Source organism: Scophthalmus maximus, chromosome 9, assembly GCF_022379125.1.
Source record: "Scophthalmus maximus strain ysfricsl-2021 chromosome 9, ASM2237912v1, whole genome shotgun sequence".
In the NCBI taxonomy this organism is placed as follows: Eukaryota; Metazoa; Chordata; class Actinopteri; order Pleuronectiformes; family Scophthalmidae; genus Scophthalmus; species Scophthalmus maximus.
The window spans coordinates 20259953-20281039 of record NC_061523.1 but is presented as its reverse complement, the minus strand read 5'-3'; the positions used below and the strand labels follow the sequence as shown (position 1 = coordinate 20281039).

Below are 21087 nucleotides of genomic sequence, written 5' to 3'. Positions count from 1 at the left end.
TAATTACCTCTGAATCATGTTTGAGCCAGCTGAACACACATACTGGATATCTACAGCTGATAATTGCCCCCCGAGCCTGGTAGGTCAGCCAGGAATTCCCTAGAACGGCTTTTTAGGTTCAGCACCAAGGAAAGGTTTGTGTAACGCCAAGATATTGCAGCCGAGACAAAAAACAAAACAAAATGAACACATCAGGCATGTTACATTTGAGCACTCTTTGTTCATACGTTACGTTTTTCAGCAACAACTGTTTTTGACATTGACACAGTGCAAATGCACAACAGCACAACAGACGCCATTAATGATACATACTATTTTTTTTAAGTCAATACAGCAGGTTTTGAAAATGTGCATGTTTGATTTTCTTTTTCTTTTGCTAAACACAAATGTTTGTCCTTCACTTAAGCGTTCAGTGTCCGACAGACTTTTTTTTAAATTTTATTTTTTAAATGTCTTCGATGGTAGGGACCCTTTTTAACACAGACAAGTGTTTGGAAATCAATGGCAAGTCCTTTCCCAAGTGTGGTCGGCAGCTTCTGCAAGGTCGTTGGCAAATGGTGAAAGCAGGACACTGTCGGCATATGTTTCCCATCATGCCCAGGAGCAGTGTGATCATCGGAGTCGGTCAGTCCAATCCGTTTCATTTGTACGTTTTTTCCAACTTACGCGGCCGTACTGTAAGCCCAAGCTGATGTTAAACATGTCTACCTTGTCTTGATATGCATATTATATATTAAGAAAGAGATAACCTATAAGACCTGAGAAAAATATCGCATTTTGCAACATAAGACACAGAAGATACAGTGCCGCTCACCCCATCGGTTCACATCCACCGCCAACACACAACGGCTTCGAGCAATCACATGCGTCTCAAACCTTTTCTCCGATAGATCGAAAGAAAACAAACGCAGATTACAGACAAAAACATATCAGATGGCTCAAGTTAACACCAACTCTAACCATCTTCATAAAAACTGATACCTTTATTTTGTTTAATATCAAGTAAACATATGCTTGTGGCAAATTTATAATTTTTTATCTGGTTGATTTTCATGTTTTTGTTATGTTTTTGTTTTTTTAAGAACAATTCACGTTGAATTCAAAAAGGGTTTTTTACACGTCAGGTGGACAACTCGCGATGGCTTTCTGATCATGGCGGCGCAGCGTCATCAGCATCCCTCAACAGAGACTTCGCCTCCGATGCGGCTTTTTATATCTGCACATTAGTAGTAATGCTAAAGCACAAACACCAGCCATCCGCTTGACCCTCCCACCCCCACCCACTTCCCCGGCCTCTCTCTCTCTCTCTCTCACACACACACACCCTCTCACACACACCCTCTCACTCACACCCACACACACACACACACACACACACACACACACACACACACACACACACACACACACACACACACACACACACACACACACACACACACACACACACACACACACACACACACACACACACACACACACACACACACACACACACACACTCTCAAGTCACTGGTCCCTGCTCTCAATTTCTAACTCCAGTGCTTATGGCCTTTTTTTTTCATTTCTTTTTTACTCGCTCTTCTTGGTGACAGCCTTAGCCGATGATTTGGACCTGCTGAAGTAGGCCTCGATGAAGAACTGGACAAAGAGCACAAAGTAGCTGAGGTACATGAGGGAGGACCACACAATGTTCTGCATGTGGGATGGACACTCCTGGCCCTGCTGCATCCACGAGTATACCAGGTAGTTGACCACGCAGCCCATGAGCATCTGGGTGATCTGGGTCAGTGTGATGAACATGGCGAACTTGCGGGACACCTTGAAACCGGCCGCCCGTAATGCGTAGTAAGAGTACATGACAGCGTGGACCAAGTAGTTCATAGTCATGAACCATCCGCCGCCGGCCACCATGTCTTTGTAGGAGTACCAGGAGTACAGCAGCACGGTGATGTGGTGGTACCAGTGGAGGAAGATGAGCTTCTGTTTCCTCAGGACGATGAAGAGAGTGTCACCTACAGGCATGAGGTTGGACGTTTAGAACGAAGTTGGGTTTTGTGGAGAGCATGAGGTGAAGGAGAATAAAGAAAAAAAGGATGAATGACAGAATAGGAAAAGGAGGAAAGAGAAAATCATTACTATTTATCCTTTCAAAATGACAGAGCAACAAAAATAACAGCCAGACGTTCAGAAAATGTTTGCTACATGAGAAAGCTGGACAGTCTGCCCTTTATAAAATAAACAGAAACACAAGTGACAGCAGAAGCTACATTTTATAGCATCCATTTATTGCCCATAATAATTCTAACATGAGTGCGTTTTCAACAATAAACCAATATAGTTACTATAAATATCAGGAAAAAAGTGTTGTTCTAGAAAAAAAGTACTGAAATATATATTTTTAGCAAGTGACTAAAATGTCCTTGATTTCATATCAGTGTTTGCCAGGTTTAGAAGTTTTTATTTAACTTTACACACAATATTTCTGATTGAACTAGAAAACTAACCGTGAGAATTAAAGGAACCTTCATTGACCCGTATGTTTATAAACTGAGGTACAGGAGTAAATGTCTGCTGCCCATCATCCCCACTGAGAGGAACAACTCAAGGTTCAAAGCCTGGAGTTCATGGCATTCAAAAAAAAACGTAAGGACACAGATGAGCAAAAGAGGGACCACAAAGGTGGAAAAGCATCCTCAGAAATATACAACACATGAACACAGAATACAAGTTATAGGGTCAAATTTTATGGGGGAAAAAAGACGTTGCAATGAATGAATGAATGAAAGAAATTTTGTAATCCTAGTTCAACCAACATGCTGTAGTTGTTTGACAGTGTTAAATATTAGCTCCAACTTCACTTAAAAAACTGGGATGAATTTCTAAAGTTTATTCACTTGGGCAAGCTGTGTTGTGAGAAATATTATAGTTATGGTGTACCTGGCAGTATGAGGTATGCGATAAGAAGGTCACGACTTACCCAGCTCTGGTGCTTTACTAAGTACGAAGGCGTACGCCCAGAACTTGCTGACAGGCCCGTTGTAAAAGCTCTGGTCACAAACGGACTGTTTGAGCCCTTTGGTCATCAAGATGTACGTCATGTAGCTCCCAGTACGCATGGCACCAAATATACTACAAAGACAGAGACACAGTACAGACAGGTAAAAATACTGTAATTCATGGTGCAATGAGTTACTCCACATGACCTACGCTACAGTTCACCAAACACCAATTGTTTGCACGATTACATACAAAGTCAATGCCGAGACCTGAGTGGACACTAAACGAATGACGGAAAGAAGCGAAATTCATGTCATCTGCCTCACCTGCTCGAGTGTAAATATTTGAACTTGAGGGAAAATGTATTCGCGTTATGTGATGTCCCTATAGCCAATTAGCATCACTGACGTCCGCGTCCGAAATAAAATGGGTCAATATACGCAGGTTGTGTTTATCAAAATCACATGTTTTAAGCGTGATTTAAACAAGTGATTCTGCTGCCAAACTCCCGCGATTGGTTTAGGTGATGAAATATGCTGCATGTTTTACATATGTGAGACATATTATTTTTTCAAGCTTGAATTAAACTGTATTTTCAGTTTGTGTGAAATAAACCAGTTAACGGTTTTCGAATAATGTCAGTCTGATTAGTCAGAATGGATTCTATGCATCGACCAAGCAATGAATCTGATGTCAGAAAATATACTCGATGTGTAAATAAAAATGTCTCCATAAGAAAATATAGCTTTCCCCTGTTGCTAGTAGGGTCTGATGTAACCAGCACATGCTGACTAATCCATCCTCAAACACTGATTACATATATGGAAACATATGGTAAATTTTCGCATGAATCATTTGGGTTAATCCACAGGATACAAAATCCACGTACTTTTAATGTCACTAAAATTTTTTGATGCAGTTGAACTTAAGAAGACGGAGATCGTAGATGTCTTAAGCAGAAGTAATTATTACAGGAGCTCAATATGTTGAGGGGATATCTGGTTCGTGCAAAGATCAAAAAAGTGTCAGTGCATGATGTCCCAACCCCCCCCCCCAGGATGTTTAGACTATGATCTAAGACTATGACATCCAGAGACAGTGACCTGACCTGCCTTTGATAAGATGACCTCGCACAGTGCACCAAGCACAGTCTCTCACACACACCGGAGAGGAGAAAATCCGACGACAGTTCTCACCTGAAAACAGCGAGGGTGAGCGACCACAGCACTAGCGGTTTCCTCAACTCAAACTTCTCCCTCTGCTTCATGACATGGCGGCCCCCGAGGATGCAGGCAGCGTAGAGTGCAGAGAAGAGAAAGGACTTCTTCCTGTGAAACACAAAGCGTAAAAGAGACTGACATTAATCTCTCTGTGACTTGTTAATTTCCTGTGCGTTTCCAAGGTAAACGTGCTGATCGAGTATGTTCACGCAGTCGTGAGGTCAGAAAACCCGATGCTGAGTGAGACCAAAAGACGACGAGGGCACGGTGCCTAACAGTAGAGCGACTTCGCCCAGAACACTGTTTGTGCTGCTGGACAGAGAGCAGAGGGATGTTATGGAGCAGCTTTAGCAAAAAGAAATTTAGAAAGAGAAAAGAAGCATCTACAGCAGCACCTTGGAGAGAGAAAAAACAAGTTAACAAGAAAAAACAAGTGCTCTGTTCTCAGATGACAGTGCAAAGAGACCATGAGGCATTCTGGGAACTCTGGGACCAACAGCCCTGGAGATAATGAGTTGTGTAAAACTAGCTCGAGGAGTGATGATCCGATTCGGTGATGTTAAAAGAGAACAACGTGACTAAATTATTAAAATGTATTAGTCAGTGGAAAGAAGTGAAGTAAAGTATTCTATTTAAACCCCAACACTGAGTTGTATTACACAAGGGGCTAGTTATACCTCTATAACTCAAGCCCACAAGGACACTGGTCAAATTGGTTTGTGTACTACATCCAATACAAACGCAAACGTTTCTCACAGAACCGCGACATATGCAACCTGCGAAAACAGCAATCTATCCTGTTCTGTTCTGCAGCCTCACCATAACATCAGCACTTAGTTTTGCTGATCAGGTGTGTACCAAGGCGAGAAAGAAAGTAGGAGTTCATTTCACAATAACACTAACATCCCATATTGCCATGTTTAAGAAAGTGTGAGAGAGAAAAAATAATGAATCCACATGGTTTTCTGCTTTAAAATGTAATGGGTTCTTCCTTGGGTCGTGCCAAACTCTTTCCAAAAAAATGTCATGGAAATTGGTTCAGTGTTTTGATTTAGTAATCCTGCTCACAGACAAACAAACCAACTAGGCCCAACTGTCCCACTTAAATCCAATCAAGCTGCATCAAATTGCTGATATCACTCAGAGATATCAGTCCCCTAAATATGCCTGATTTTAGTTCATCAAGATCCATGAATCATTCCCTTGGAAATCTGTGAAAATGTCAAAATACAATTTTTACAATGTAAAAAAAAAAAGGTGGAGAAAGAAATCCTGTATTTGCCCCTTCCACCAAGCTTCATGGAAATCTATTAAGTAGTTTTTGCATAATCCTGATGACAACAAAGAAATCAACAAGTGCACAGGGGGGACACATAACCTCCATTGCGGAGGTAAATATTTACACTATCACAGTGTGTATATATATATATATATATATATACACACTCTTATATAACTGTGACCAAGCAGGCAAGGAGCAAAAGCGCAATAACGGTCAATTGTTCAAAATAATAATTCAGTTCATTGTGTGTCATTAACGAGGGAAGCCACCTCTCTGTTCCTGTTGGAAGCCCAGAAGCCTATTAAGGCCACCTCCGGAGAACAAGGGACAATGAGGTCCGGTCAAAGTCACGAGGAGCTGCTTTCACAGATTCACAGCAGGGCTGGACGGCGGGATGACATCAGCATTTCTCAACTACCCACGAACGAGGGGAGACCGGGGCGACACACAATACACGCTGGCCTACATACTGTAATGAGGCCGGGGAGAACGAACTGCGAAGGAGAGACAATCTTGGCGTTCCCCCTTCAGTGTGCCGCCAACCAGGCTAAAAGGTCAAAGGCCAGAGTGATATATGGCCTACGCTGTGATTCTGCAGTTTTTACACATCTCCGTTTTTGCCCGTCCATGCTATGACGCAGACCCAAAGTTTTCAAACTAAGAGGGGGTGAGCAGCGTTTAAAAAATGATCTATTCAAAGCGCTCCTGTGGAAGGCAGGCGTGGATGTAACAGAGGTTAAAAAGTCGTTCACATCGTTACCATGGCTATTTAAGTGATTACAGCTGATCAGGAAGCCTCCGGGTAAGGAGCGTGACATTTCTGAAACTCGCCCTTAGCAGTTGTACAATCACTGAAGAGACGGCCAGATGACCAATCAGAGCCGACTGAGCTTTTTTGGCACCAAAGTGTTGCAGACATCTGTGTGAACAATGGCCACTTGAAATGGATTATCATTTCAGGGGGAGTAAATCTCAACAGATACCGATTCAAATTTATAAATCGAAATACATCTGGAGATTAATATTCGGGTTACATTGTTTTGATTTGAAATGACTGTGGGACAAAGATGACTCATGGTCAAAGCCATCCCAAAGATTAAGTCAGTGGTTATTTTTTTATAATCCATACTCTGCATGAAGCTTTCCGTGTCATTCAGTATTTTATCATTATAATTATGTGTATAGGACTACAACGAAGGTTACGATGTGCACAGCCTACTGCAGTATGTTTAGATAGATTCCACTGCTGTCAGAAGAAATGATAAAAGGGTAAATAAACCCAAGGGCATGGTCAAAGCTGGCAAGTCGGTGGGGGAGGGGGCGGTGCTGCTGTTGTCATTGCAAAGGCTCCGTAGGGCCAGCTGCAGCCAAGCTATGTCTGCAGTCACGGGAACGCATTTAAGACATCAGTGTCAGTTCACATCATACCTTCATGCTTCCCCCCGTGTGTCGAAAGCTTCACCCACGAGCTTCAGTATTCAGATTCGTCCAAGAAACGATGCAGGATTAATCGAATGACACGGCAAGTGCCATCATACAAGTGATACATTCTTTATAATCACCCCAGGGCCAAAAGACATACTGTCACTGCAATGCAGAAACAAACTGACCCACCAACTGCGCATGCAACAAATGTCTTCCCCACCAGCTTTCATAAACCCACTTTATAACTCAACAAGACTCCGGACCAACTTGAGGATCAAGACACTGCTACTCTGATGCACCTAGCGACCAAGAAAATCACCCACAGTCTCTGTTAAAGCTTTCTGGTGGATAGTGATCAAACTACAGCAGATATCTTACTGATCTCTCCTGTGAAATTTGACACCTTGTGTGGATGACCATGGTCAGCATCTAAAAAGATCAGAGATGCCTGTTTCCCCTTTTTTTTCAAACCTACAAAATGAGGAACAATATGTGGGGACTATAACTATAAAGAACCATGGGATCACCGTTAAAGCTGGCAAAAAAAAAGAAGAAAAGAAATATGTCTGACTCAATATATTCGAGGGAAGTGGCAAGAGGCTTGATGCTGCAGTTTATCTGGAGTGGGACACAGCAGCACAAATGAAAAACTACACCCTCTTTTAAGGAGGATCAGCAGGGAGTAGGAACAGAATCAGCAGATATAATTTTTTGCTTCCAACCAGCTGTTTTCCTCTTGCTGAGCTTTCCTCCAAAATAAGAGTAAGCAGCAATCGCTACACTGTATTAGAATTTTTTTTAAATAAATAACTATAGGTGTCCTTGATCCACAGCATGTATCATTCATGTTCAAAGTGTTTTTATTGTCCACAAGGCTTGATATCCTGAACTAAACTGAAATGTTACAGTTTCTATTTTCAGAAACTGTTCAAACTTGACACGCCTTATTTTGTTGAAACAAGCACCCAGTCAAATATTACATTTACAAGAACATTGCCGACTTCAGGGTCCGTTACACCGATGTGCACAACCAAGCTAATACGCAGGACATGCTCAGTGAGGTAGGTAAAGGCATCTCTGGCATCTCTTTCTCTAATGTGTGATTATTATCACAGGGTGAGCCGTTGGGCATTGGCCCAGTTTGCACTGCTGCCGATTCATGCAGAATATCTCTTTTTTTGTTGTTGTTTTTTTAAAGGTGCTCATATCTGACAAAGTAAAGAGTATAAAGCCGACAAACCAAAAACTCTACATCTGCCTTGCGCCGCTATGGCCCAGCAAAACTGTTCACACCAAACAGGTTCCACTAAACATAACTTAAATGAGGATGTTAAGACTTAGTCTAACTATCTAAATGTCAGACAAGGAAAGGCATTAAAACCCCACACACATTGTCACTGTGAATTACCAGGTCTAGACACAAGCTTGCGGTATTGTGGCAGTAAATCACAACAAGGAGTGTGCACCTGCTGTGTACTTGCATGCATCCTCTTTGGAACACTACATAACATAATGAGGATGCTGATCCTGTAGACCCGACTCTCCCCTCCCCCACCTACAGTGTTGTACAAAGCCGCTGGGTAACCTCCTGTGGAACTTGGATCTGCATTAGCTGGTCCAGGAGATTTCACCCGTTACGTAATCCTGAGTTTGCAGTCTGAGGATGAGTCTGCACGCCTCAGCCAGTGTGCTGGTGACGAACTGTCTCACCGGAGCATATGTTTACAGTGGCACCGATAAAGACAAGTACACACGACAACAAATGCATGCGTGCGCAAAGTTTACGCTGCTTGGCTGCAGTATATTTCACGGCCGGGATTCTTTATCTAAAACTGTAGCGAGGCTGTCAGAGTCATTGTTCCAAACTGTGTGATGAGCAGCAAAACACAGTATAAGACAAGGAGGTGTTGGAAATAAGGCACTATATTTACAGAATAAGCTAGCATCCAGGAAGCAGTCAGATATAATCCAGTTAGTAAAACACACGCACCCACGTTTCCTCGTTACTGTCTGCAGTGTCTGGTGGGACTTAAAAACACCAACCTACCACTAAATACGAACTAACTACCATTGGTTCAGTTCATTCTGCATCTGGAAGATACGGAATGAACATGAAAAGGACAATTTATCTATCAGGGAAAAAGTCGGTTTGTTGAGCGGTAATGATTTCAGCCTGTTAAGTGCTTAAAAGAGCATCTTGAGTCAAGCTTATTTTAGGCAGCAAGACAAATGGCAGGTGGGAAGCTCGGGCTGCATAGCACTCAACACTGCAAGAACAATGTGGACATTTTTTTACCAAATCCATACACCTTGAACATCTTTTTACGCTGTACAATCATTGTACGCAAAATATTGCTTCACTTTTTCATTACACAGGATTTTAAAGAATTCTGAGTTTTTTATTTTTTAAGATACAGCGGGAGAAGCCTCAACAGTCTTTGACTATTCTTTTTTTTCCATTTTTAACATTGATGGAAAATAACAGAATTATCCAAAGGATTATATTGGATGGTGGTAAAACACGCAATATTGACCATTTTTAGCACAAGTGGTCTAATATATGCATTATTTGGCCTGAGGGTAATACCAGACGGTGACCCCTGAACCATTCCCAAGTAAAGCTGTTAAATGTTTTAGCTGATATTCCTCTCCCACAGTGGCACTGAACAGAAACAATGTTCTATTTTTCTTAATTGAGGAAATTGGTACTTCCCAGTGCGATTCTGGAGTTTGATGGTCATGGAGTAAATCTAGTACTTCTTGGTCCTGCATGCTGCTGCCATTTTAACAAGAGCTGCACACGTGGTGATCTTAATCAGTCCTGACCACGTAACACAGAATCCACCCAAGGGTCGAGGTTTGCTAGCCAGAAATGAAGATGTAGACTGGCTCCTCTGACACTTAGGACTGCCTGGGGTGTTGCTGCACTCATGTATCACTTCCACATTTCATCAGGCTAACCTTTTTTTTGATGCAGACGAAGGAAAGGAGTTATTTCAAGAATGTTTGTTCAGGTCATTTCAGGCTTGTTCAGGTTTTTGTATTAACTACACTTAATAGCAATTACTTTTTTGCAATAAATGAAAAATAAAAAATTAACAAATAAAAGAAATGGTCCAACACATCCTTCAAGATTGTCCCTTCCAGCTGCAAGCTGGTCAGATCACAGTCAGGGTGAGCGTATCATGCATCTAGCGGTTACGTGTCATTGCTGTGGAATTTCACATTTTCCCAAGGGAAATTGACTAAATATTAAAACTATATATTTATTTTAAGATAAGAGGCAGCCAGTTTGTGGGGCTGCACAGTCACAGTGATGAAAAAGGCCAACCTCGAGCATAATAACACCTGGAAACATGCAGCTGAACTGGATGAATTCCAAGGACGAACTTGCTTGGAGAGTTAACATTCTTTAGCGGAGTTTCGGTGTCCAACAAGAATCTCTCCCATGGCCACATTCTATCAGAGATGATGTTATGCAAACACATTTTGACAGCTAAGAACACTGAAGGACATCGTAAGAATCAGGCTCAAGATGAAACCAAGGAATTGCTCATCTTTTTAAGCCATTCATATTGAGGAAAGTACAACTGAAAAAGTATGTTGACGCAGACGTCAGATAACAGAAGGGAACAAATTTCGGTACAGCCATATGGACTTTGACTCATCTTCGTGTTGTACTGTGAACAGTATACCCAAATAATTTGCTCCCGTTGGAACTGCATATCGGGCCTCCTCGACTCAACTTTCTGCAAACCCCAAAAACTAATAGTGTTAGACGTTATAACAATTGAAAAAGGCCTTGATTGGAAAGATGTTCCTCATTATTCATTCTCACTGCAGCACTCTCAGGCTGTGGAGACCCGGGGGGGATGCAGACTACCCGAGAGGCTTTTTCAAGAGAACACAGATTGACAGCAACTTCTCATGGCCAAGCAGGAGCAATGAGGTCTGTGGGAATAGATAGTGAGTCAGCAGACTGAAGGTCTGTGTAATGGTAGAGAGCAGCCCTCTTTAGGAAAGTAATGCCACACTGCAAAACATGGCAATCTTAATGCAAAACAAGCCTTTTCTAAACTGCAGATTTTACCTTTCGCAGTGAATTCTATCACGCAAGACCTCCATCTGAATGACATATTATAACCTAGCCTGATATTATATTAGCAATGACATTTCTCTACATTTAATAAAATAAGTAAGTAGATTCGCTTTCTTTCTGTTGTGTTGTTTTTGCAATGTCCTGTTCATATGAGTCAAACAACATGTTAGAAGCTATAATTACAATAGTTACAGTCCAAACATTACCCCAATTAGGTGTGGCCATCTACACAATGTGTCCTAAATTGCTGTACATTAAATCAACCAGAGTATATATCCAAAGACATAAACATGTTGTGTTTTGTTTGATTCAACATCCTTTATTTAGACAAAAAGTGAAATAATGGTAAACATTTGGTAATTTCATAGAAAGTTCATACTCTTGTTCACACTCTTACACTAATAAAACACAATACCATAACGAGCTACACAAGTAAATGCAGCCATTACAAAGGAAGTGTTTGAATGCTGAATATAATCAGATCATTCAAAGTTTGGATTTTTGAATCAGTAGTTTTATTCAAAGTGACTTGATTTTAAACTTTGCAAATAAAATAAAACAGACATAGGGAAAAAAGGACCAAAGCATTACTGACATGACTACGTTTTCCTGTCATGTAAAGAAATTTAGCAGAACCAGTCTTCTGTTGATTATATCGTACAGTTAAAGGATCTATGCTGAACAGAGACACGTGGGCCAAGGGGTTTAGAGTATATGACAGTAAAGAGTCACTGATACGAATATCACCCAGCTGAAATGTTCTATATGAGCATGATTTTACATTTCACATAGCTCTGAGTGGACGCCGCTTACGCCCTTAAAATAACAGAAAAGCATTGACAACACTTTTTCGAAATTTAGATGCAAAAAGTACAGTGGTATTTGATCCGGCGTATCAATTCCAACATATTTATTACATCTGCTGATTATTTTATGTTAGTGGAACATAATTTAATCAGTGCCTTCACGGACATGCCCCCCTTTACCTACAGGAACTCCTCACCCCCCAGACATCCTCGCGCACCCTCCGGTCTGCAGCCACAAACACCCTCCAAGCCCCCAGAACAAAGCTCTACAGCATGGGTGATAGGGCCTTTTCATCTGCTGTCCGAGGCTGTGGAACGCCCCCCCTGACCCCCTGGGGGCCCCACAGACTACAGATGTTTTTTGAAACGAAACCTAAAAACATATCTTTTTAAGAAAGCTTTTACTAAATGTTTTATAGGTTTTCCTTTTAACTATTTATTGACCTTGATCTTCTTTTTTTTTTTTAATTTACTGACCTTAATTGCATTACTATATGCTCTGTAGCACTTTGAGATTGCTGTAATGTAAAGTGCAATACAAATAAAATGTATTATTTATTATTAGTGTGACAGACAGTGTCACTTCCGTCAAATTTCAGACAGAGGTCTTTAAAATGTAGAGCCAATATAACCCATTAGGCACCTACACTGCCTTTCACGTTTCTGCCATTTACAGGGGTCAAAGGGGTCGATGCTGATGTTATTGCACAATAACAGCATCTAGGTCCCTGTCCAGTCCTTCCTCCTCTTCCTGGACTTCTTTCAACCAGTTGCTTTATTGTCTTTTCTTCACAATGCTGAATTGTCTGCTGCCCAGTCTCCAGGAAACACATCAGATCAGAGTACCAGTCTCCATTCATCCCTGTAAAGCAGTGACATGTACACAGTATTTATATCATCACAGTGTCCGTTTGGAAACACGTTCATCACACTGACTTTAACTTGATGAGTTAAAGTGACACCGTACACTAAGTAGTAAAGTAAATGGACAGGAGTCATCAACAAATCAATGTGACATGACCTAAAAACTAACCTGATGAATGAAATAAAGATTCCAGACTCATGTAACAGCTCAAATTATGATGAAATATGGAAAACAGTCAAAAGCAGCGCTGAACTTTTTCCTCCTTTGACAATGAGAATAAATTATTAAAGACATGCAACAATATAAGAGCAATAGTTGTCTGCATCTTATTTCAACAAGCAACACCACTGGTCAAACACCTTGGCTTCTGTTGGCTAAAATTGACAAACCATATCTACTCAGCTTGTTTTATTACCAGAACTGAGCTGTCAGTTCATCATGAACATACTCATCAACTAAAAAGAGTAAAAGCCTGGGTTGCATCCCCCCCCCAATCTGGAATAAAATAGTCTAGTTAATCTAGTAAATGTTACGTCTGTTATGATAATCCTAATCTGCATGTATGATGATTTAATCACTCCACGCACACATGCTGCACAAGCTATGCACCACTCACTGTAATTCTATAGACAGAATCGTTGATATCCAAACTTAAATAAACCATAAAGTTGTCTTACCTTTGAGGTCTGACTAGTTTTCTTGATTGACGGCCATTTATCAACGCAAATCCTCCATCTCCGCTGGTCTGCTCCGCCTCCGCAGTGACAAATTACCATCTCCAAAGATGACGTGTTTTATATATTAGAGGTCACATCTACCGCTGACAGCATTTTTCATATCTACTACGACGTTGTATTAATCAGATTTCATGGGGAATGATTGGGGGAAGAAAGGACAACTTGTTCATATATATCGAGTCATAGGTTCAGACTCTCAGGCATGTGGCAGTTGTGGCCTCACCCAGTTCAGTTATGTCACCGCTGGCAATTTTCATAAAAGGGTGTTCAAAGGTAGAAACCCCTGCAGTGGCATCACTGACTGGGTGAGGCCAGAGCCGATAGAACTGTGTTCCTGAAAGTGAAACTTGGACCTAGATTCAACTTCGTCCTACATCTGTGCAAACCGAGGGGGTTTAACATTTGAAAGCGTAACATTATCTTTTTGCTGATAAATCAGTATTTGTGTACATGTCACCATGCTGAAGCAAAAAATATTAAGCAGCTAAAATATCATATTTTGTATCTAGTAATATATGTTTAATATTGTGCTCTATTTTTTGTTTTTTTTTTACTATGACAAAACTGTGGTTGTGGTTATAAGATAATACTAGCGCGTACATCTCAATAAAAATTATAAATATTTATCTGACTTTGACTGTGTAACTGAAAGTTTCAAATAATGCATAAGACAAAAAACTATGTATGGCAGCAGCTATATTTTCTTTCAACATATCAGGTTTCTTTTACAATTTATATAACTGAACCTGAGCTAAAATTCATAAACAGATTCATAAACACTTAAATTTTAAAGTCCTAACCTGCTGGTAAGTGTTTGTTTTTCAGCCAAAAACTAATTCAGTGGGCCCTTGGCTTAGTGGATGTAACTTCTGGATCCCAGTAAAGGTTTGATGACAGTGTCTTTGCCCGGTCTCCATAAATCAATAAATGTATAAAAAACTAAATTGTGGTCCTCAAGTCTGTTATTAAAACTCACCAAGTTTAAGTGTCCAACTGAACTAACCACTGACCAACAGCTTCATTTGTCTCTGTTTTGCATGGTACATTTCTTTTTGTGTCTCAGACTCAAATCATAAAATAAACATGGTCACACTTAGTCAATCGCTCCCTGCATAAATGCGAACGTCATGGAACAACCCATTAAAATTCCATTTACTGTGGCTGTTTTCCCGGCCCATGTGCACCAGCCCAGTGTGGACAATCCTCCACGACAGGAACAGCAGAGAGGAGTCAGCACAGGTCCGCCTGTAACCTGATTGGCTGGCGCTCAGTCAGCAGACATCAGAAGATGAACGTGATTGGCCGGCTGTCAGTACCAGGGCATGGACAGCTCCCACACACTGCTTCCATGCTGTTGAACTCTCTCTCGTTTGCACCCGCCCACACTCGCACAGATTCATGAGACTGGCCTAAAATATTATGCTAAATGTGACTCTACACACACAGTCCAATCAGATGATAGAAGAAGCCAGATGAATTCCTCCTGCTACTTTTTTTTATTATTATTTTCACAAATGCAGTGCCACCGAATGCCTAATAAAGCCTGCGCCAACTTAACGCATAACTCACTTTGTATTGCTTCCAAGCATCAACCTGGCGACGACGACGTGGAACGATAATAACCTCTCAGTGAGCTCATGCAAAGGATGGCGGGTTTTTTTTTGGGATGGACCTGCACTCACAACCCACATTTGGAATGCATCCATGCACACAGCCTCGGAGCAATATTTACCTAACCCCAGTATCAACAGTGAAATATCAGTGCAAGGTAATATTGCAGTATGGGCAAAGGCTGGCAGACACTGCCCTGGGTAAACATGGACAGATCTGAAAAAAAATGTGGAATTTAGGGTCCCTCAGTGATTACAGGGTTTTGTGTAATACACTGCAGTTAAACTATGTTGGAGTTTTTATTTTAATAATTAATAACTTATCGGTCGATCAGTGTCGTCTGCTTCTCCTTTAGCCCAACACCTCATCTTTGGAGCCAACGCATCGTTTGAGAGTAATGTTTTTGATTAATGAACATTTAAGCTATATGTTTAAAGCAGAAATCTCTTGATTCCAACTTCTCTAATGAGCGCATATGCTGGTTTATATAACATTAGTGAATTGAACATATTTGTCTCTTAACTGTTGGTTGGATATAAAATACATTTCTGAGAGCTTCTCCTCCTTTTTTTCTCTGCAGCCTCAATCATTTTCATTTAGCACAGACCATGTTATTTCAGGGGTTTGATAGATTTTTAATAATTTTGTAATATGATTTTTTTGTGTGCAGTTAGTCTGGAATGAAAGTAAGGGGATGTCTTTCGATGGATAAGAAGCATAATGGCTGATGGAGATGGTTTCCAGCCTATGACCAGGTTCAATACACTGCTGGAGCCCCGGGTGACCTTTACCGCTACGGTATCGCTGTAACTGATGTGATGCCGGGGAGAATAAATCACAGGTAAATCAAGGACAAATCCTGCATAGTCCAACAATAGTGTATGAAGTGTGTGTGTGTGTGTGTGTGTGTGTGTGTGTGTCAGGGTTCATACACCTTTTCCAAAGTCAAATTCAAGCACTTTTCAAGCATTTCATGCTTCTCCAGCACCTTACAGCTGTGATAAATTACATATACATACGTTTAAAGAGCTTGTATTATGCTATGTACAAAGCCAAACTGTGTTTTGTAATAACAGAAGGATGACAAATTAAAGGACACATAAGTTGTGTGGTTTAAAATGTGTCATGAAGAAAAAATCAGATGCAATTTAAGCATTTTCTAGCACTGTATCCAAAATGCAAGCACTTTTCAAACCTTTGAATACGCAACTTTAAAATCCAATAATTTTTTTTTAAGGAATTCAAGCAATCCCCATACGACCCCTGGTGTGCGTGTGTGTGTGTGCGTGCGCGCGCGCGCGCGTGTGTGAGTGTGCATGTGAGCGCGCGCGCGGCTCAGCATCGCACAGGGGCACGCGGCCCTGCGTGGATCTGTTCACTTGACGAGACGCACGCTGCATTTCGCGGCCGATGACAGAGCGACTGGTATGACAGGTGGGGCCGGGGCCGGGGCTCTAATCCCGGCGAGCCGAGGGGCTGATGCACCGGTGCAGCCCGTCTCCGAGGGACTGAGTCACAGTTCTCACGTACAGACCAGACACAGAATGCAGATGCAGATGCGACGCGATGCGACGAGCCGTTCGCATCGCCGGTTGCAGCCTTACCAGTTCTCCTGCATCCATCGGATGGCTTCGTCCTCGTTGAACTGCCTCTCGAACTCGTACTCTTGCAGGGCTAGCACCGACATGCTCGCGGCGCTCGTGTGTGACGCTGCCCCTTCTTTTCACGCGGCTGCTGGAACGAGACGACGAACCCGGCAGAGTCGATGGGAGTTTGAGCTTCAGTCGGTTTCCCCCTTCAGCGCTCGACTCGCATCACCCGCGCTGTTGCCAGGACCTCGCGGTTGTGCGCGAGCAGCTCGGTCGGTGGCGGCGGCTTCCTCCTCCGCCGGCCGACGGAGCCTACGCCCTCTTCCTCCGGAAGGAAGGCGCGCGCCGGGTCCTAACGCCGGCCGGGTTTCCATTGTCTGTCAAGAAAAAGTTGTAATATTGCAAGATTACAGTTGTAATTTAGTGAGAGAGAAAAAGTCGTAATATTGCGAGAATAAAGTTGTAGTTTAATGAGAAGAATATTATAACAGTAAAAGAATAAAGTCAAATTATTATTAAGTATTTGGGGCCATATTGAGGGAAAAATATATCTGAGATATCGAGAATGATGTTGTGATGTTACGAAAATAAAGTCGTAGTTGAGAGTAAAGTTCATACTTTTTAAGACACAAAAAAAAATTTAATAAGAAAAAGTCATTGTATGTCAAGAGTAAGATATCGTAATATTGCAAGAATACAGTTGTAATTTAATGAGGAAAAACTGATAATGTTAAAAGAATAAAGTTGTAATATAAAAAGCCAAAATATTTCAAGGCAATGGTGAATATTACTCAAAATAAAGTTGTGATTTAATGAGGATAAAAAGCCATAATATTTCAAGGCAAGACTTAATGTTACACAAATAACGTTGTGATTTAATGAGGATTAAAAAGCCATAGTATCAAGGCAAGATGTAATATGACTAGAATAAAGTCATCATTTATTGAGAAAAAGTCATAATACTACAAGAGTAAAGTTGTAATTTGATGAGATCCCAAACGATCTCACACTAAATATAGATTTGATTCAGCTTTTAACTGTTTTATTAACTGCTCTTTTTTGGGGATGATTGACAGAGCCCTGGCCAATTTACTGGTTGGCCGATGGGGATCAGCCAATATGAGCCTTTCACAATAATCACTTGAAAGCATCATTTCCAAATTTCCCCGTAACAGAGAAAAAAATGTGCACTATATTATATCCAATCAGTTTAGCATCACTGACCTCGTCATGTACCAGTTTGTCTCACAATCATTAGCTGTTTACCAACCTTTTGAAAGGCTGACGCAATGGCTGCTGTATCAGCCCATCCAGGTGGAAGCTTTTTTCTTTGCCCCTCTGGCATCGGCTGACTAAACTTTCACCTACTTATATGAGAAATACGCAAACGCACACCGAGACACATAATGCACAGGTATGCTTTCTTCAGATATGTGTATCTGAAGTGTATCCTTTCAGCACTGATATGCAGACTGTGTGTCTCTGTATGACTTACCTTCATACGGTGGGCTGAAGATGTCTTCTGATTTTCTTGTTGCTTGACTTGGACTTTAAGCACATTTACTATAGTGATCAAACACGTGGGCTCAATAATCTCCTTATTCAAACATGAAGAAAAAATACTGTGTTTCAGGGGAAACTGATGAATAAACAATTTCTTGCAACATTCCCATTAGATATGTTATCTCTTCCTGAACATGTTCACTGTACAAATCATCTGGATAAAAGCTTTGCTGGTTCTTTCACAACTACAAGCAGTTTGCTAACATTACATTTACTTTATCTATTAAGAATTAATGTTTTTTATCAAGGATGGAGGAACCGCAGTCCTACGCCAAGCAGAGGGCTTCTCCAAGAGCAAAGATTCCAGTTCAACGTCGTGTTTTTATTAGCTTTTATTTAGCATATATTCCTGATTATGGAGCATTTTAAACATATTGGGTTCCTTAATACTCTCTCACTCTTAATTTTTTTTCATTTGTTTGACAGAAAAATGTATGCATCAGATTGAGTTTATCATTCAGTTTGTATTAAAACTGTGTAAACCAAGTGTCGTAGAATTTTCTCTACTGTGTGAGAAACTGTTCTTGGTGCACTGTGCGAGGCCGTCTTATCTTTGGCAGGTCAGGTCACTGTCTCTGGACGTCGCTGTCTCTGCGTCAGTCTTAGATTATAGTTAAGACGTCTTGATATTGTGCCATTCTGTGTCATAGTCTTAGATTATAGTTTAGACATCCTGGTTCTAAGGAGCCATTCTATCTATTTTTAATGACAACATGATTCAGAGAGTTAAATACACCACGCTGACTGGGAACGGGAGGGTTTTTGGGACATCATGCACTGACACTTTGTGATCTTTGTACAAACCAGAAATCCCCTCAATATATTGAGCTCCTGTAATAAATACTTTTGACTAAGACATCTACGGTTTCCGTCTTCTTGACTCAATTGCATCAATTTTTCCATCAGACCAAGTTAAAAGTCTGTTTTGCATTAAAACAGGCAATTACTTGCTGGAGTGTGACTGCATTGTGACTGCACCACTGTGGCTTTGTGTGTATGAACTGGACATTGATCACTTTACTCTGAGTACAAGATGTTAAGATTCGTGATGACCGACTGGTCCTACAACTCTTACATTTGCAATGTGGGGGCAGGGTGGGTTCAACAAAAATGTGAACTTCGAGCATTTGTTTTGTTTCACAATGTTGCCACACCACTACTGTCACTGAGCAGTTACCTCACAGAGGCTTCATCATTGTGGAACAGGTTGAAAGTCAGGGATGGGTTGGAATGTGGTTAGGGGAGGGATGAACCGGCTAATGTAGTGTTTCTAGTTGGCCAGCTGTTGCAAACATTGTATTTTTTGGTTAAATCATATTGTCTCTGCTCACATGTACAACATTGCCTTATGTTTTGTGGAACAGGATAGTTTTAACATGGTCCAGTGTGTTTGCCGAGTGTGTTCACAAATGTTGGACAATGTTTTCGATGAGTCTGAGCATGTTTAGTGCAACATGTCTGTAATATATTACAATTTAATTTAGCCATGTGCGAGATGAATGAACCGGCACAATATGTTATAACTGATCTACAAAATTGTGGGGGCTGAAATTGGTTTTCAAATGTGATGAAGTCTATATGTAACTATATCATCTTTTTTTGAAACTTATTTTTAATTTGTCAAATATATTGTCCTGGCTTTAAAACACACTGTGGATCAGTGTCCAATTTTAGCAGATAAGCAGTCAAACTTTATCCATATAGCACGTTTCAATCAAATCAAATGCAATTCAAACTGCTTCACAGGTGATGGACAAATCAAATGATGTTAAAAGTGAATCAAAGACTTGGCTTTGGAGGTGAATGCATACCAAAACAATTGAAAAAGACAACAGTAAAAAAAGTGTAATTAAGATTATAAAATAAAAAAACTATTAACACACAAATGAATAAAATGACAAAGCACTACGAAAAATAATTTATGCTAAGATAGTGAAAGGTCTATATGATAATGATCAAAACTAAGATTTTAGTAAAACAAAAGAGAATAAAACAATGATAAAAGTAAATAAAGTTACTGAACAAATTCAGTGAATAAAAGTGAATATTTGTCGTTGCGCCCCCAGTGTATTTGCCAAACAGTGGCCCACGTTTGCTCAGTGCATAGACATTTAATCAGAATCAATCTCTGTTGTTTGTCTATATTTGCTCCACATGGGTGAGGAGGCAAAGGCACAGGCACTGTGGTGAATTTTATGGTGACTTTCCCTTTAAATCGAGCGGGAAGTTCAAGCGGGCGACGCAGGTGAGCTCCTGCGGTCACGTGACCCTCGCCACCTGCTGCAACGTATCGGTAACGCCCCCTTTTTTGCCGCATGGCGGACAATTTGAAGTGGCAATGCCCTGCTAACTGGTTTGCCCTCTCTGGCTAACTGCTGTGACCATGTGCTTACAACACTGCTACTGCTAGTACTGCTACTGCTAGTACTGCTACTGCTAGTACTGCTACTGCTAGTACGGCTACTGCTCGTTAACGGTTTCACAACCAAGCTAGCCTGTTAGCAATGCTAATGTTTGTGGAGGGAACTAGCTCCTGGGGGCTAAAGTTTAGGGCCTGTGGATCCGCTGCTTCTCTTCTCTTCCCCCCCGAGACTCTTCACTTCACCAAGTAAGTTTTTGCTGCTTGCGTTCTTACGTTGTGAGGTGATGGTGACTTATAGCTCTGTGCGGTTGGTTCCCTGTTTGGCTTGGTTATGTGAGTACAGGCCACACCGTGTACAGGCCACACCGTGTGCGGCTGTAATCTGCTCGTGTTGTCTCGTTGTTGTTGTCTGCTGCTCTTTTACTTATCACTTGGTTGTCGTGGCCGACCTCCATTTTTATTTCTGGTTCTTGTTTGGTGGATGAATTATGATGCTTTCATGCTGGTGACTGTACATAGTGGTCAATT

General features: G+C 41.1%; 1 protein-coding gene across 1 annotated transcript; it reads right to left on the bottom strand.

Moving 5' to 3' along the window:
- Positions 1-200: 200 nt before the first annotated feature.
- elovl6 (ELOVL fatty acid elongase 6) lies at positions 201-16952 on the bottom strand. The gene is made up of 4 exons (XM_035650434.2): positions 16650-16952; positions 4197-4328; positions 2981-3132; positions 201-2015 (listed from the first exon to the last, which is right to left on the bottom strand). Exons 1-4 carry the CDS (start codon positions 16730-16732, stop codon positions 1573-1575), a joined length of 810 nt encoding a protein of 269 aa, XP_035506327.1. The 5' UTR covers positions 16733-16952; the 3' UTR covers positions 201-1572.
- Positions 16953-21087: the final 4135 nt, after the last annotated feature.

Bases quoted from the DNA above. Each gene is read 5' to 3' on its own strand.
- elovl6 (XM_035650434.2), bottom strand. From the start codon at position 16,732: ATGTCGGTGCTAGCCCTGCAAGAGTACGAGTTCGAGAGGCAGTTCAAC. The intron at 4,329-16,649 runs GTAAGGCTGCAA...TGTGTTTCACAG, and splicing joins CGATGGATGCAGGAGAACTG to GAAGAAGTCCTTTCTCTTCT. The intron at 3,133-4,196 runs GTGAGAACTGTC...CTGTCTTTGTAG, and splicing joins CTCACCCTCGCTGTTTTCAG to TATATTTGGTGCCATGCGTA.